Source organism: Oncorhynchus gorbuscha, linkage group LG09 (genome assembly GCF_021184085.1).
Source record: "Oncorhynchus gorbuscha isolate QuinsamMale2020 ecotype Even-year linkage group LG09, OgorEven_v1.0, whole genome shotgun sequence".
NCBI lineage: Eukaryota > Metazoa > Chordata > Actinopteri > Salmoniformes > Salmonidae > Oncorhynchus > Oncorhynchus gorbuscha.
Window position 1 is genome coordinate 705111 of NC_060181.1, and position 14467 is coordinate 719577.

General features: G+C 41.3%; 1 protein-coding gene across 1 annotated transcript in view; it reads left to right on the plus strand.

Annotated features, from left to right (window-relative positions):
- grhl2b (grainyhead-like transcription factor 2b) overlaps positions 1 to 8069 on the plus strand; it is a 134763-nt gene extending 126694 nt beyond the window's left edge. The window contains 1 exon segment of the mRNA XM_046361270.1: positions 7709 to 8069. Within this exon segment, the coding sequence (XP_046217226.1) occupies positions 7709 to 7823 (115 nt within the window). The 3' untranslated portion in view covers positions 7824 to 8069.
- Positions 8070 to 14467: the final 6398 nt, after the last annotated feature.

Consider the following 14467-nt stretch of genomic DNA (forward strand, 5'->3'; position numbering starts at 1 on the left):
ATTAGAATGGAATTCAGCTGAACACGGCATTAGAATGGAATTCCGCTGAACACGGCATCAGAATGGAATTCCGCTGAACACAGCATCAGAATGGAATTCAGCTGAACACGGCATCAGAATGGTATTCTGTTGAACACGGCATTAGAATGGAATTCTACTCAACATGGCATCAGAATGGAATTCCATTGATCACTGCATCAGAATGGAATTCTACTCAAAACAGCATTAGAATGGAATTCTACCCGACACGGCATTAGAATGGAATTCTACTCAACACGGCATCAGAATGGAATTCAGCTGAACACGGCATCAGAATGGAATTCAGCTGAACACGGCATTAGAATGGAATTCCGCTGAACACGGCATCAGAATGGAATTCAGCTGAACACGGCATCAGAATGGAATTCAGCTGAACACGGCATTAGAATGGAATTCAGCTGAACACGGCATCAGAATGGAATTCAGCTGAACACGGCATTAGAATGGAATTCAGCTGAACACGGCATTAGAATGGAATTCCGCTGAACACGGCATCAGAATGGAATTCCGCTGAACACAGCATCAGAATGGAATTCAGCTGAACACGGCATCAGAATGGTATTCTGTTGAACACGGCATTAGAATGGAATTCTACTCAACATGGCATCAGAATGGAATTCCATTGATCACTGCATCAGAATGGAATTCTACTCAAAACAGCATTAGAATGGAATTCTACCCGACACGGCATTAGAATGGAATTCTACTCAACCCGGCATCAGAATGGAATTCTACCCAACACGGTATTAGAATGGAATTCTATTGAACAGAGAATTAGAATGGAATTCTATTGAACACGGCATCAGAATGGAATTCTGCTGAACACGGCATCAGAATGGAATTCAGCTGAACACGGCATTAGAATGGAATTCTATAGATCACGACATTAGAAGGGAAATCTATTGAGCACATAATTAGAATGGAATTCTACTGAGCACGGCAATAGAATGGAATTCTATTGATCACGGCATTAGAATGTAATTCTATTGATCACGACATTAGAATGGAAATCTATTGAGCACATAATTAGAATGGAATTCTACTGAGCACGGCAATAGAATGGAATTCTATTGATCACGGCATTAGAATGGAGATATTTTGAACACAGCATCAGAATGGGAATCTTTTGAACACAGCATCAGAAGGGGAATCTGTTGAACGCGTCATCAGAATGGAATTCTATTGAACACGGCATCAAAATGGAATTCTATTGATCACGGCATTAGAATGGATATCTATTGAACACAGCATAAGTATGGAAATCTGTTGAACACGGCATCAGAATGGAATTCTGTTGAACACGGCATCAGAATGGAATTCAGCTGAACACGGCATTAGAATGGAATTCAGCTGAACACGGCATCAGAATGGAATTCTGTTGAACACGGCATCAGAATGGAATTCAGCTGAACACGGCATCAGAATGGAATTCAGCTGAACACTGCATCAGAATGGAATTCAGCTGAACACGGCATCAGAATGTAATTCAGCTGAACACGGCATCAGAATGGAATTCTGTTGAACAACATTTACATTTACATTTAAGTCATTTAGCAGACGCTCTTATCCAGAGCTACTTACAAATTGGTGCATTCACCTTATGACATCCATCAGAGGCATCAGAATGGAATTCTTGTTGAACACGGCATCATAATGGAATTCCGTTGAACGTGGCATCAGAATGGAATTCTACTGAACACGGCATCAGAATGAAATTCTATTGATCACGGCATTAGAATGGTGATCTATTGAACACAGCCTCAGAATGGGGATCTGTCGAACACGGCATCAGAATGGAATTCTACTGAACACGGCATCAGAATGGAATTCAGCTGAACACGGCATTAGAATGGAATTCAGCTGAACACGGCATCAGAATGGAATTCCGCTGAACACGGCATCAGAATGGAATTCCGCTGAACACGGCATCAGAATGGAATTCCGTTAAACACGGCATCAGAATGGAATTCCGTTGAACACCGCATCAGAATGGAATTCCGCTGAACACGGCATCAGAATGGAATTCCGTTGAACACGGCATCAGAATGGAATTCCGTTAAACACGGCATCAGAATGGAATTCCGTTGAACACGGCATCAGAATGGAATTCCGCTGAACACGGCATCAGAATGGAATTCCGTTGAACACCGCATCAGAATGGAATTCCGTTGAACACCGCATCAGAATGGAATTCTGTTGAACAAGGCATCAGAATGGAATTCTGTTGAACACGGCATCATAATGGAATTCCGTTGAACGTGGCATTAGAATGAAATTCTATTCAACATGGCATCAGAATGGAATTCTATTGATCACTGCATCAGAATGGAATTCTACTCAAAACAGCATTAGAATGGAATTCTACCCAACACGGCATTAGAATGGAATTCTATTGAACAGAGAATTAGAATGGAATTCTATTGAACACGGCATCAGAATTCAATTCTATTGAACATCGCATCAGAATGGAATTCAGCTGAACACGGCATCAGAATGGAATTCAGCTGAACACGGCATCAGAATGGAATTCAGCTGAACACGGCATCAGAATGGAATTCAGCTGAACACGGCATCAGAATGGAATTCAGCTGAACACGGCATCAGAATGGAATTCTGTTGAACAACATTTACATTTACATTTAAGTCATTTAGCAGACGCTCTTATCCAGAGCTACTTACAAATTGGTGCATTCACCTTATGACATCCATCAGAGGCATCAGAATGGAATTCTGTTGAACACGGCATCATAATGGAATTCCGTTGAACATGGCATCAGAATGGAATTCTTTTGAGCATGTCACCAGAATGGAATTCTGTTGAGCACATAATTATAACGGAATTCTGTTGAACACGGCATTAGAATGGTATTCTGTTGAACACGGCATTAGAATGAAATTCTATTCAACATGGCATCAGAATGGAATTCTATTGATCACTGCATCAGAATGGAATTCTACTCAAAACAGCATTAGAATGGAATTCTACCCAACAAGGCATTAGAATGGAATTCTATTGAACAGAGAATTAGAATGGAATTCTATTGAACACGGCATCAGAATTAAATTCTATTGAACATCGCATCAGAATGGAATTCAGCTGAACACGGCATCAGAATGGAATTCAGCTGAACACGGCATCAGAATGGAATTCAGCTGAACACGGCATCAGAATGGAATTCAGCTGAACACGGCATTAGAATGGAATTCAGCTGAACACGGCATCAGAATGGAATTCAGCTGAACACGGCATCAGAATGGAATTCAGCTGAACACGGCATTAGAATGGAATTCAGCTGAACACGGCATTAGAATGGAATTCCGCTGAACACGGCATCAGAATGGAATTCCGCTGAACACAGCATCAGAATGGAATTCAGCTGAACACAGCATCAGAATGGAATTCAGCTGAACACGGCATCAGAATGGAATTCAGCTGAACACGGCATTAGAATGGAATTCAGCTGAACACGGCATCAGAATGGAATTCAGCTGAACACGGCATTAGAATGGAATTCAGCTGAACACGGCATTAGAATGGAATTCCGCTGAACACGGCATCAGAATGGAATTCCGCTGAACACAGCATCAGAATGGAATTCAGCTGAACACGGCATCAGAATGGTATTCTGTTGAACACGGCATTAGAATGAAATTCTACTCAACATGGCATCAGAATGGAATTCCATTGATCACTGCATCAGAATGGAATTCTACTCAAAACAGCATTAGAATGGAATTCTACCCGACACGGCATTAGAATGGAATTCTACTCAACCCGGCATCAGAATGGAATTCTACCCAACACGGTATTAGAATGGAATTCTATTGAACAGAGAATTAGAATGGAATTCTATTGAACACGGCATCAGAATGGAATTCCGCTGAACACGGCATCAGAATGGAATTCAGCTGAACACGGCATTAGAATGGAATTCTATAGATCACGACATTAGAAGGGAAATCTATTGAGCACATAATTAGAATGGAATTCTACTGAGCACGGCAATAGAATGGAATTCTATTGATCACGGCATTAGAATGGAGATATATTGAACACAGCATCAGAAGGGGAATCTGTTGAACACAGCCTCAGAATGGGGATCTGTTGAACACAGCATCAGAATGGAAATCTGTTGAACATGGCATCAGAATGGAAATCTACTGAACACAGCATCAAAATGGAATTCTATTGATCACGGCATTAGAATGGAGATCTATTGAACACAGCATCAGAATGGGAATCTGTTGAACACAGCATCAGAATGGAAATCTGTTGAACATGGCATCAGAATGGAATTCTACTGAACACGGCATCAAAATGGAATTCCATTGATCACGGCATTAGAATGGAGATCTATTGAACACAGCATCAGAATGGGAATCTGTTGAACACAGCATCAGAATGGAAATCTGTTGAACATGGCATTAGAATGGAATTGTATTGAGCACAGCATTAGAATTGAATTCTATTGAACACAGCATTATAATAGAAATCTATTGAACACATAATTAGAGCTGAATTCTATTGAACACGACATTAGAATGAAAGTCTATTGAGCACAGCATTAGAATGGAATTCTATTGAACACAGCATTAGAATGGAATTCTATTGATCACGGCATCAGAATGGAATTCTATTGAACACGGCATTAGAATGTAATTCTATTGATCACGACATTAGAATGGAAATCTATTGAGCACATAATTACAATGGAATTCTACTGAGCACGGCAATAGAATGGAATTCTACTCAACACGGCATTAGAATGAAATTCTATTGATCACGGCATTAGAATGGAGATATTTTGAACACAGCATCAGAATGGGAATCTTTTGAACACAGCATCAGAAGGGGAATCTGTTGAACACGGCATCAGAATGGAATTCAGCTGAACACGGCATTAGAATGGAATTCAGCTGAACACGGCATCAGAATGGAATTCTGTTGAACACGGCATCAGAATGGAATTCAGCTGAACACGGCATTAGAATGGAATTCAGCTGAACACGGCATTAGAATGGAATTTTGTTGAACACCGCATCAGAATGGAATTCAGCTGAACACGGCATCAGAATGGAATTCCGCTGAACACGGCATCAGAATGGAATTCAGCTGAACACGGCATTAGAATGGAATTCAGCTGAACACGGCATTAGAATGGAATTCTTTTGAGCATGTCACCAGAATGGAATTCTGTTGAGCACATAATTATAACGGAATTCTATTGAACACGGCATTAGAATGGTATTCTGTTGAACACGGCATTAGAATGAAATTCTATTCAACATGGCATCAGAATGGAATTCTATTCATCACTGCATCAGAATGGAATTCTATTGATCACTGCATCAGAATGGAATTCTACTCAAAACAGCATTAGAATGGAATTCTACCCAACACGGCATTAGAATGGAATTCAGCTGAACACGGCATCAGAATGGAATTCAGCTGAACACGGCATCAGAATGGAATTCAGCTGAATACGGCATCAGAATGGAATTCAGCTGAACACGGCATCAGAATGGAATTCAGCTGAACACGGCATTAGAATGGAATTCAGCTGAACACGGCATCAAAATGGAATTCTGTTGAACAAGGCATCAGAATGGAATTCTTTTGAACACGGCATCATAATGGAATTCCATTGAACATGGCATTAGAATGGAATTCTATAGATCACGACATTAGAGTGGAAATCTATTGAGCACATAATTAGAACGGAATTCTACTGAGCACGGCATTAGAATGGAAATCTACTCAACACGGCATTAGAATGGTATTCTGTTGAACACAGCATTAGAATGGAATTCTACTCAACATGGCATCAGAATGGAATTCTACTCAACATGGCATCAGAATGGAATTCTATTGATCACGGCAACAGAATAGAATTCTATTGAGCACATAATTATAACGAAATTCTATTGAACACGGCATTAGAATGGAATTCTATTGAGCATGGCACCAGAATTAAATTATATTGTGCACATAATTATAACGGAATTCTATTGAACACGGCATCAGAATGGAATTCCGCTGAGCACTTTATCAGAAAATAATATTTGTGTCATTCTCAAAACTTTTGGCCATGACTGTATAGGGAGGTCAGAGAACTGGCAGTGTGGTGCCAGGACAACAACCTCTCCCTCAATGTGAGCAAGACAAAGGAGATGATTGTGGACAACAGGAAAACAGGCCCCCATTAACATCGGCGGGGCTGTAGTGGAGCGGGTCGAGAGTTTAAAGTTCCTTGGTGTCCACATCACCAACAAACTATCATGGTCCAAACATTCCAAGACAGTTGTGAAGAGGGCACGATAAAGCCTATTCCCCCTCAGGAGAATGAAAACATTTGGCATGGTTTCCCAGATCATCAAAAGGTTCTACAGCTGCACCATCGAGAGCACCCTGACCTGTTGCATCAAATCAAAGTTTATTTGTCACGTGCGCCGAATACAACAGGTCTAGTAGACCTTACAGTGAAATGCTTACTTACAGGCTCTAAGCATTAGTGCGGAGAAAAAATAAGAAGACTTACAGAAAACGTTTGAACTCTGTCATTGCCAACAAAGGGTATATAACAAAGTACTGAGATAAACTTTTGTTATTGACCAAATACTTATTTTCCACCATAATTTGCAAATAAATTCATTAAAAATCCTACAATGTGATTTTCTAGATTTTTTGTTTTCATTTTGTCTGTCATAGTTGAAGTGTATCTATGATTAAAATTACAGGCCTCTCTCATTTTTTTAAGTGGGAGAGCTTGCACAATTGGTGGCTGACTAAATACTTTTTTGCCCCACTGTATATAATAGGCGGTGTCAGAGGAAAGCCCATAAAATTGTCAAAGACTCCAGTCACCCAAATTATACTGTTTTCTCTGCTATCGCACGGCAAAAGGTTCCGGAGCACCAAGTCTAGGACCAAAAGGCTCCTCAACAGCTTCGACCCCCAAGCCATAAGACTACTGAACAATTCATAAAAATCGTCACCAGACAATTTACATTGACCCCCCCACCTTGTACACTACTACTACTGTTTATTATCTATGCATAGTCACTTCACCCCCACCTACATGTACAGATTACCTCAACTAACCTGTACCCCTGCACACTGACTCTGTACCGGTAGCCCCCTGTATATAGCCTCGTTATTGTTATTCTTATTGTCTTACTTTTTATTATGACTTTTTATTTGAGTCTACTTGGTAAATATTTTCTTAACTCTTCTTGAACTGCGCTGTTGGTTAAAGGCCTGTAAGTAAGCATTTCACGGTAAAGTCTACACTCGTTGTATTCAGATCATATGGCAAATAATAATAATAATAATTTGATTGGTTTTGAATTGTATTGAACACAGCATTAGCATGGAATTGAAGGAATCTAATAGGCTGGTGTTGCCAGACTTTCTAGTCTTGTTCTTTACTCAAACTGGTGTGAGAAGGACAAATATCCAGGCATGAATGTCTGTATTCCTCTGTGTTTGTGAATGTTGGGGTTTAAACATTTGCAGGACAATCAATCAGTCAATCAATCAATCAGCTAACTCTCCCCGTTGTCCCTTATAGGATCCTGGTGAACATGGAATCAGCTAACTCTCCCCATTCTCCCTTGTCCGATCCTTTTGAACATGGAATCAGCTAACTCTCCCCATTATCCCTTATAGGATCCTGGTGAACATGGACGACAACATCATAGAGCATTACTCTAATGAAGACACCTTCATCCTGAGCATAGAGAGCTACGCTGACGCCTACAAGGTGACACTCACTGAAATATGATGTCTGAAGGACGGGGGAGACAGTCTGAAGGACGGGGGGGACAGTACAGAGGGACAGGACAGTACAGGAGGACAGGACAGTACAGGAGGACAGGACAGTACAGGAGGACAGGACAGTACAGGAGGACTGAGTGTAGTGTCGGGGGACAGGACAGTACAGGAGGACTGAGTGTAGGGTCGGGGGACAGGACAGTACAGGAGGACTGAGTGTAGGGTCGGGGGACAGGACAGTACAGGAGGACTGAGTGTAGGGTCGGGGGACAGGACAGTACAGGATGACTGAGTGTAGGGTCGGGGGGACAGGACAGTACAGGAGGACTGAGTGTAGGGTCGGGGGGACAGGACAGTACAGGAGGACTGAGTGTAGGGTCGGGGGGACAGGACAGTACAGGAGGACTGAGTGTAGGGTCGGGGGGACAGGACAGTACAGGAGGACTGAGTGTAGGGTCGGGGGGACAGGACAGTACAGGAGGACTGAGTGTGAGGCCGACGAGGGACCGGGACCAGAAGCACCGGTTCCAATCCAAGCTCCAATGCCGTTTAGTAAACTCCAGGCGTTTACATTTGTTGGATGACATGAAAATAGAGCTCTTTGGCCAGACTTCGAAATGAGAACGTATGAGCAGAAAATAACCTCATACCTACTGGAAAGTATGGTGGTGGATCTTTGATATTTAGGGGCTATTTACCTTCCACTGGTCCTGGAGCCCTTGTTAATGTCAACAGCATCATGAACTTTACCCAGTACAAGGACATTTTAGCCAAAAAACCTGGTTGCCTCTGTCAGGAGGCTGAAACTTGGCCGCAAGAGGATCTTCCAGCAAGACAAAAACCTTAAGCTCACAAAATATACAAAGAAATGGTTAATTGGCCACAAAATCAGCAGCAATGGACATCTTTGTCTCCAGACTTGAAACCCACTGAAAACCTGTGGTTTGATTTGAAGGGGCCGTCCATAAACCCAGTCAAACGATATCAAGGATCTGGAAGGATTCTCTAAAGAGGAATGGTCTCAGATCCCTCCCAATGTGTTCTCCAACATAAAAAATTTTTTTAAAGGCTCAGGGCTTTTATCCTCACAAGGCGAGGTATTGAACGCAAGCTCTAGCCATAGGCGACATACAGACAGAGTACACAACACTACAGACATAGTACTCAACACTACAGACATAGTACTCAACACTACAGACATAGTACTCAACCCTACAGACAGAGTACTCAACCCTAAAGACAGAGTACTCAACACTACAGACATAGTACTCAACACTACAGACATAGTACACAACCCTACAGACATAGTACTCAACACTACAGACATAGTACTCAACACTACAGACATAGTACACAACACTACAGACATAGTACTCAACACTACAGACATAGTACTCAACACTACAGACATAGTACTCAGCACTACAAACATAGTACTCAACACTACAGACATAGTACTCAACAGAGTACACAACCCTACAGACATAGTACTCAACACTACAGACATAGTACTCAACACTACAGACATAGTACTCAACACTACAGACATAGTACTCAACAGAGTACACAACCCTACAGACAGAGTACTCAACCCTACAGACATAGTACACAACACTACAGACATAGTACACAACACTACAGACATAGTACTCAACAGAGTACACAACCCTACAGACAGAGTACTCAACCCTACAGACATAGTACACAACACTACAGACATAGTACTCAACACTACAGACAGATGGAATATGAACCGATCTCTTCACAGCCTATATGATATAGTTATAGTGTGTTAGTCCCTCAATGGAACAGGTTAACATGTAGAATCCTTGGATCCTGAGTGTAGGGATGTTTTATATGTTACTTAAACCTGTCAGACCCCAATCTAATGAGCTTTAATTAACTGACAATATAATTATTTTGCTGTTGTATGTTAAGCATGTATAGTTTTACATGGTTTTGCTAAATGACCATGGCTTGTTGATAAAAGGGGTATTTACATTTACATGTTCTTATGCTCTTATCCAGAGAGACTTACAGTTAGTGCTTTTTTACACCATTTTAAAGATACACTTCTCGTTAATCCAACCACAGTGTCCGATTTCAAAAAAGCTTTTCGGCAAAAATTCAATAATCTGAGAACAGCATTTAGCCACAAATGCAAGCCATACAGTTACCCGCCAAATTGTGGAGTCAACAAAAGTTATAAATAGCATTATACATCTTCACTTACCTTTGCTGATCTTCGTTGGAATGCACTCCCAGGACTCCCACTTCCACAAGAAATGTTTGTTTTGTTCGATTACGTCCATATTTATGTCCAAATACCTCCGTTTTGTTCGCGCGTTTAGTTCACTATTCCAAAGGCACAATGTTGAGCGCAAAATCCAGAAAAGTCAAAAGAGTTTCATTACAGTTTGTAGAAACATGTCAATCGATGTTTACAATCAATCTTTAGGGTATTTTTTATAATAAATCTTCAATAGTATTCCAACCGGACAATAGCGTATTCATTACAGAGGAAAAAGAAGGCACGGCGCGGTGACCGCGCAGTGAACAACTGATTGGCCTCAGCCTAGTCCACTTGTTGAAACAGCTCTTATTTGACCACCTTCCACAATAGAAGCCTGAAACAACTTTCTATAAAGACAGTTGACATTCGCTGGAAGCCTTGGGAAGTGCAATCTGGCCCCATAGGCACAGCGTATTGGATATGCAATCACTTAAATGAAACTACAAACCTCAGATTTCCCACTTCCTGGTTGGATTTGTCTCAGGTTTTCACCTACCATATGAGTTCTGTTATACTCACAGACATCATTCAAACAGTTTTAGAAAATTCTGAGTGTTTTCTATCCAATACTACTAATAAAATGCATATATGAGTATATGGGACAGAGTAGCAGGCAGTTTACTCTGTGCACCTTATTCATCCAAGCTACTCAATACTGCGCCCCTGTCACCAAGATGTTTTAAGATAGCTAGGTGGGGCAACCATATATCACAGTCATAGTAAGTCCAGAGTCAGAGCTTGAAAGTAGGGGAAAAGTCAAGTGCGAGTGTTTGTTCACGAAAGGCATTTTTTTATTCAGTGTATTGTAATGTTGTATATACATTTAAGAAAATATAAGTATACTAAACAAAAATATAAATGCAACATGCAACAATTTCAAATATGTTAATGAGTTACAGTTCAAATAAGGTTATCAGGAAATTTAAATAAATAAATTAGGCCCTAATCTATTGATTTCACGTGGCTGGGCAGGGGTGCAGCTGCCTTAATTTTGTTGGACCCCAGGAAGAGTAGGTGCTGCCTTGGCAGGAACTAATGGGGATCCATAATAAATACAAATACAGCTCCCAGGCCCACCCACTAGGGAGCCAGGCCAAGCCAATCTGAATGACTTTTTCCCCACAAAAGGGTTTTATTACAGACAGAACTCCTCAGTTTCATCAGCTGTGGCTGGTCTCAGATTATCCCGCAGGTGAAGAAGCTGGATATGGAGGGCCTGGGCTGGCGGTTGGTTTGATGTACTGCCAAATTCTCTAAAACGACTTATGGAAAATAAATTAACATTCAATTCTCTGGCAACAGCTCTGGTGGACATTCCTGCAGTCAGCATTCACACTCCTTCAAAACTTTAGACATCTGTGGCATTTTAGAGTGGCCTTTTATTGTCCCCAGCACAAAATGCACCTGTGTAATTATCATGCTGTTTATTCATCTACTTGATATGCCACACCTGTCAGATGGATGGATTATCTTGGCAAAGGAGAAATGCTAACTAACAGGGATGTAGACAGAAATCAGCTTTTTGTGGATATGGAACATTTCTGGGATCTTTCATTTCAGTTCATGAAACATGGGACCAACAACTACATGTTGCGTTTTATATTTTTGTTCAATGTATTGTTCAGTATATTGTTCAGTGTATTTAGTCATGAAAGGTGTATTCAGTGTATTGTACTGTTGTATATAAATATAAGTATTTAGTCCGAGACTAGAGGTGGGCAGCTACAGATGGTCATTATGGACCATGTGTCAAATGCAGCCTGAGATAAAGTCTGTTTGTGCTAACATTCCACTCCTAACTAGTCCCATTTGGCATGTGAAATGGTCCTTGGTTTCAACTGTACTGTGGCTACATGACTTCCCTGTATGGTGGTGAAAGGTTATGTTTCATACAGTCATCTGTGTTCATATTGTTTCTGTTCTGCTATCTTATTTATTGTGTTTCTCAGTGATTAGTGACACCTCTCATTGGAAGCCTCCTTTGAGTACTTATTACTGCATTGGTCTTCATTATTCTTACTGTAAACTATTCTGTTTTATAACAGCCACAATAAGCAACATGTTGAATGTTAGCAATGCCTTATTACATGATCGTCCATCAGCCAAAACGTCAGTACTTCCAGGGGTGAAGATGGACACTTGTTGGTTGTTTGGAACGTACTTACAGTATGTTGACAATTGAATAAAAATGTGAAGAAATATCAGCTTGTTTCTGCGTTGTTGAGAGGGGAACTTAGAGAAGTGTGTTATGTTTGTATGTTATCCACAAAACAAGACACCTGTACACAAAATCTTATTTTATTTGATTTCTTTATAAGATAATCAAAACATAAATACTTTCTGTATTTAGACACTACTCTGACACATATTGCAACAAAGTAACAATAACAAATCTACAAAATTAAACAATGACAAACAGTTTGTTCGACAGATAACAATTGTATAGGATAAATTGATACAATACAGTTATTTTTGTATATACACACTATATATACAAAAGTATGTGGACACCCCTTCAAATTAGTGGATTTGGCTTTTTCAGCAACACCCGTTGCTAACAAGTGTATAACATCAAGCACACAGCCATGCAATCTCCATAGACAAACATTGGCAGTAGAATGGCCTTACTGATGAGCTCAGTGACTTTCAATGTGGAACCGTCATAGGATGCCACCTATCCAATGAGTCAGTTAATCAAATTTCTGCCCTACTAGAGCTGCCCCGGTCATCTGTAAGTGCTGATATTGTGAAGTGGAAATCTCTGGGAGCAACAACGGCAAAGCCGCCAAGTGGTAGGCCACACAAGCTCACAGAACGAGACTGCCGAGTGCTGAAGTGTGTAGCGTGTTAAAAATAGTCGGCCCTCGGTCGTAACACTCACTACCGAGTTCCAAACTACTTCTGGAAGCAACGTCAGCACAAGGACAGTTCGTCGAGAGCTTAATGAAATGGGTTTACATGGCTGAACAGCCGCACACAAGCCTAAGATCACCATGGGAAATGCCAAGCGTCAGCTGGAGTGGTGTAAAGCTAGCCGCCATTGGACTCTGGAGCAGTGGAGAAGCGTTCTCTGGAGATCTAAGTCACGCTTCACCATTTGTCAGTCCGATGGACTAATCTGGGTTTGGTGGATTCCAGGACAACGCTACCTGCCCGAATGCATAGAGCCAACTGTAAAGTTTGGTGGAGGATGAATAATGGTCTGGGGCTGCTTTTTGTGGTTTGGGATAGGCCCCTTAGTTCGAGTGAAAGGACATCTTAATGCTACAGCATACAATGCTACAGCTTACAAACATTCCAGACGATTCTGGGCTTCCAACTTTGCGGCGACAGTTTGGGAAAATCCCTTTCCTGTTTTAGCATAACAATGCCCCTGTGCACAAAGAGTGGTCCAAACAGAAATGGTTTGTCAAGACCCGTGTGGAAGAACTTGACTGAAATGGTCTTACAATGCAAAAATAATCCTCCCGTCTTGTACCTCAAACCATTTAATCAAACCTCCTGTTCTTATCTTATTTACATAGCTAACAGCAACTCAAAAAACATTCAGTACTGTATAATAACCAGCCCTGCAGGTGGTGGATGTATTCAGTACTGCAGATGGTGGATGTATTCAGTACTGCAGGTAGTGGATGTATTCAGTACTGCAGGTGGTGGATGTTTTCAGTACTGCAGGTGTTGGATGTATTCAATACTGCAGGTGGTGGATGTATTCAGTACTGTATAATAACCAGCCCTGCAGGTGGTGGATGTATTCAGTACTGCAGGTGGTGGATGTATTCAGTACTGTATAATAACCAGCCCTGCAGGTGGTGGATGTATTCAGTACTGCAGGTGGTGGATGTATTCAGTACTGTATAATAACCAGCCCTGCAGGTGCTGGATGTATTCAGCCCTGCAGGTGGTGGATGTATTCAGTACTGCAGGTGTTGGATGTATTCAGTACTGCAGGTGGTGGATGTATTCAGTACTGTATAATAACCAGCCCTGCAGTTGGTGGATGTGTTCAGTACTGCAGGTGGTGGATGTATTCAGCCCTGCAGGTGGTGGATGTATTCAGTACTGCAGGTGGTGGATGTATTCAGTACTGCAGGTGGTGGATGTATTCAGTACTGTATAATAACCAGCCCTGCAGGTGGTGGATGTATTCAGTACTGCAGGTGGTGGATGTATTCAGTACTGCAGGTGGTGGATGTATTCAGTACTGCAGGTGGTGGATGTTTTCAGTACTGCAGGTGTTGGATGTATTCAATACTGCAGGTGGTGGATGTATTCAGTACTGTATAATAACCAGCCCTGCAGGTGGTGGATGTATTCAGTACTGCAGGTGGTGGATGTATTCAGTACTGTATAATAACCAG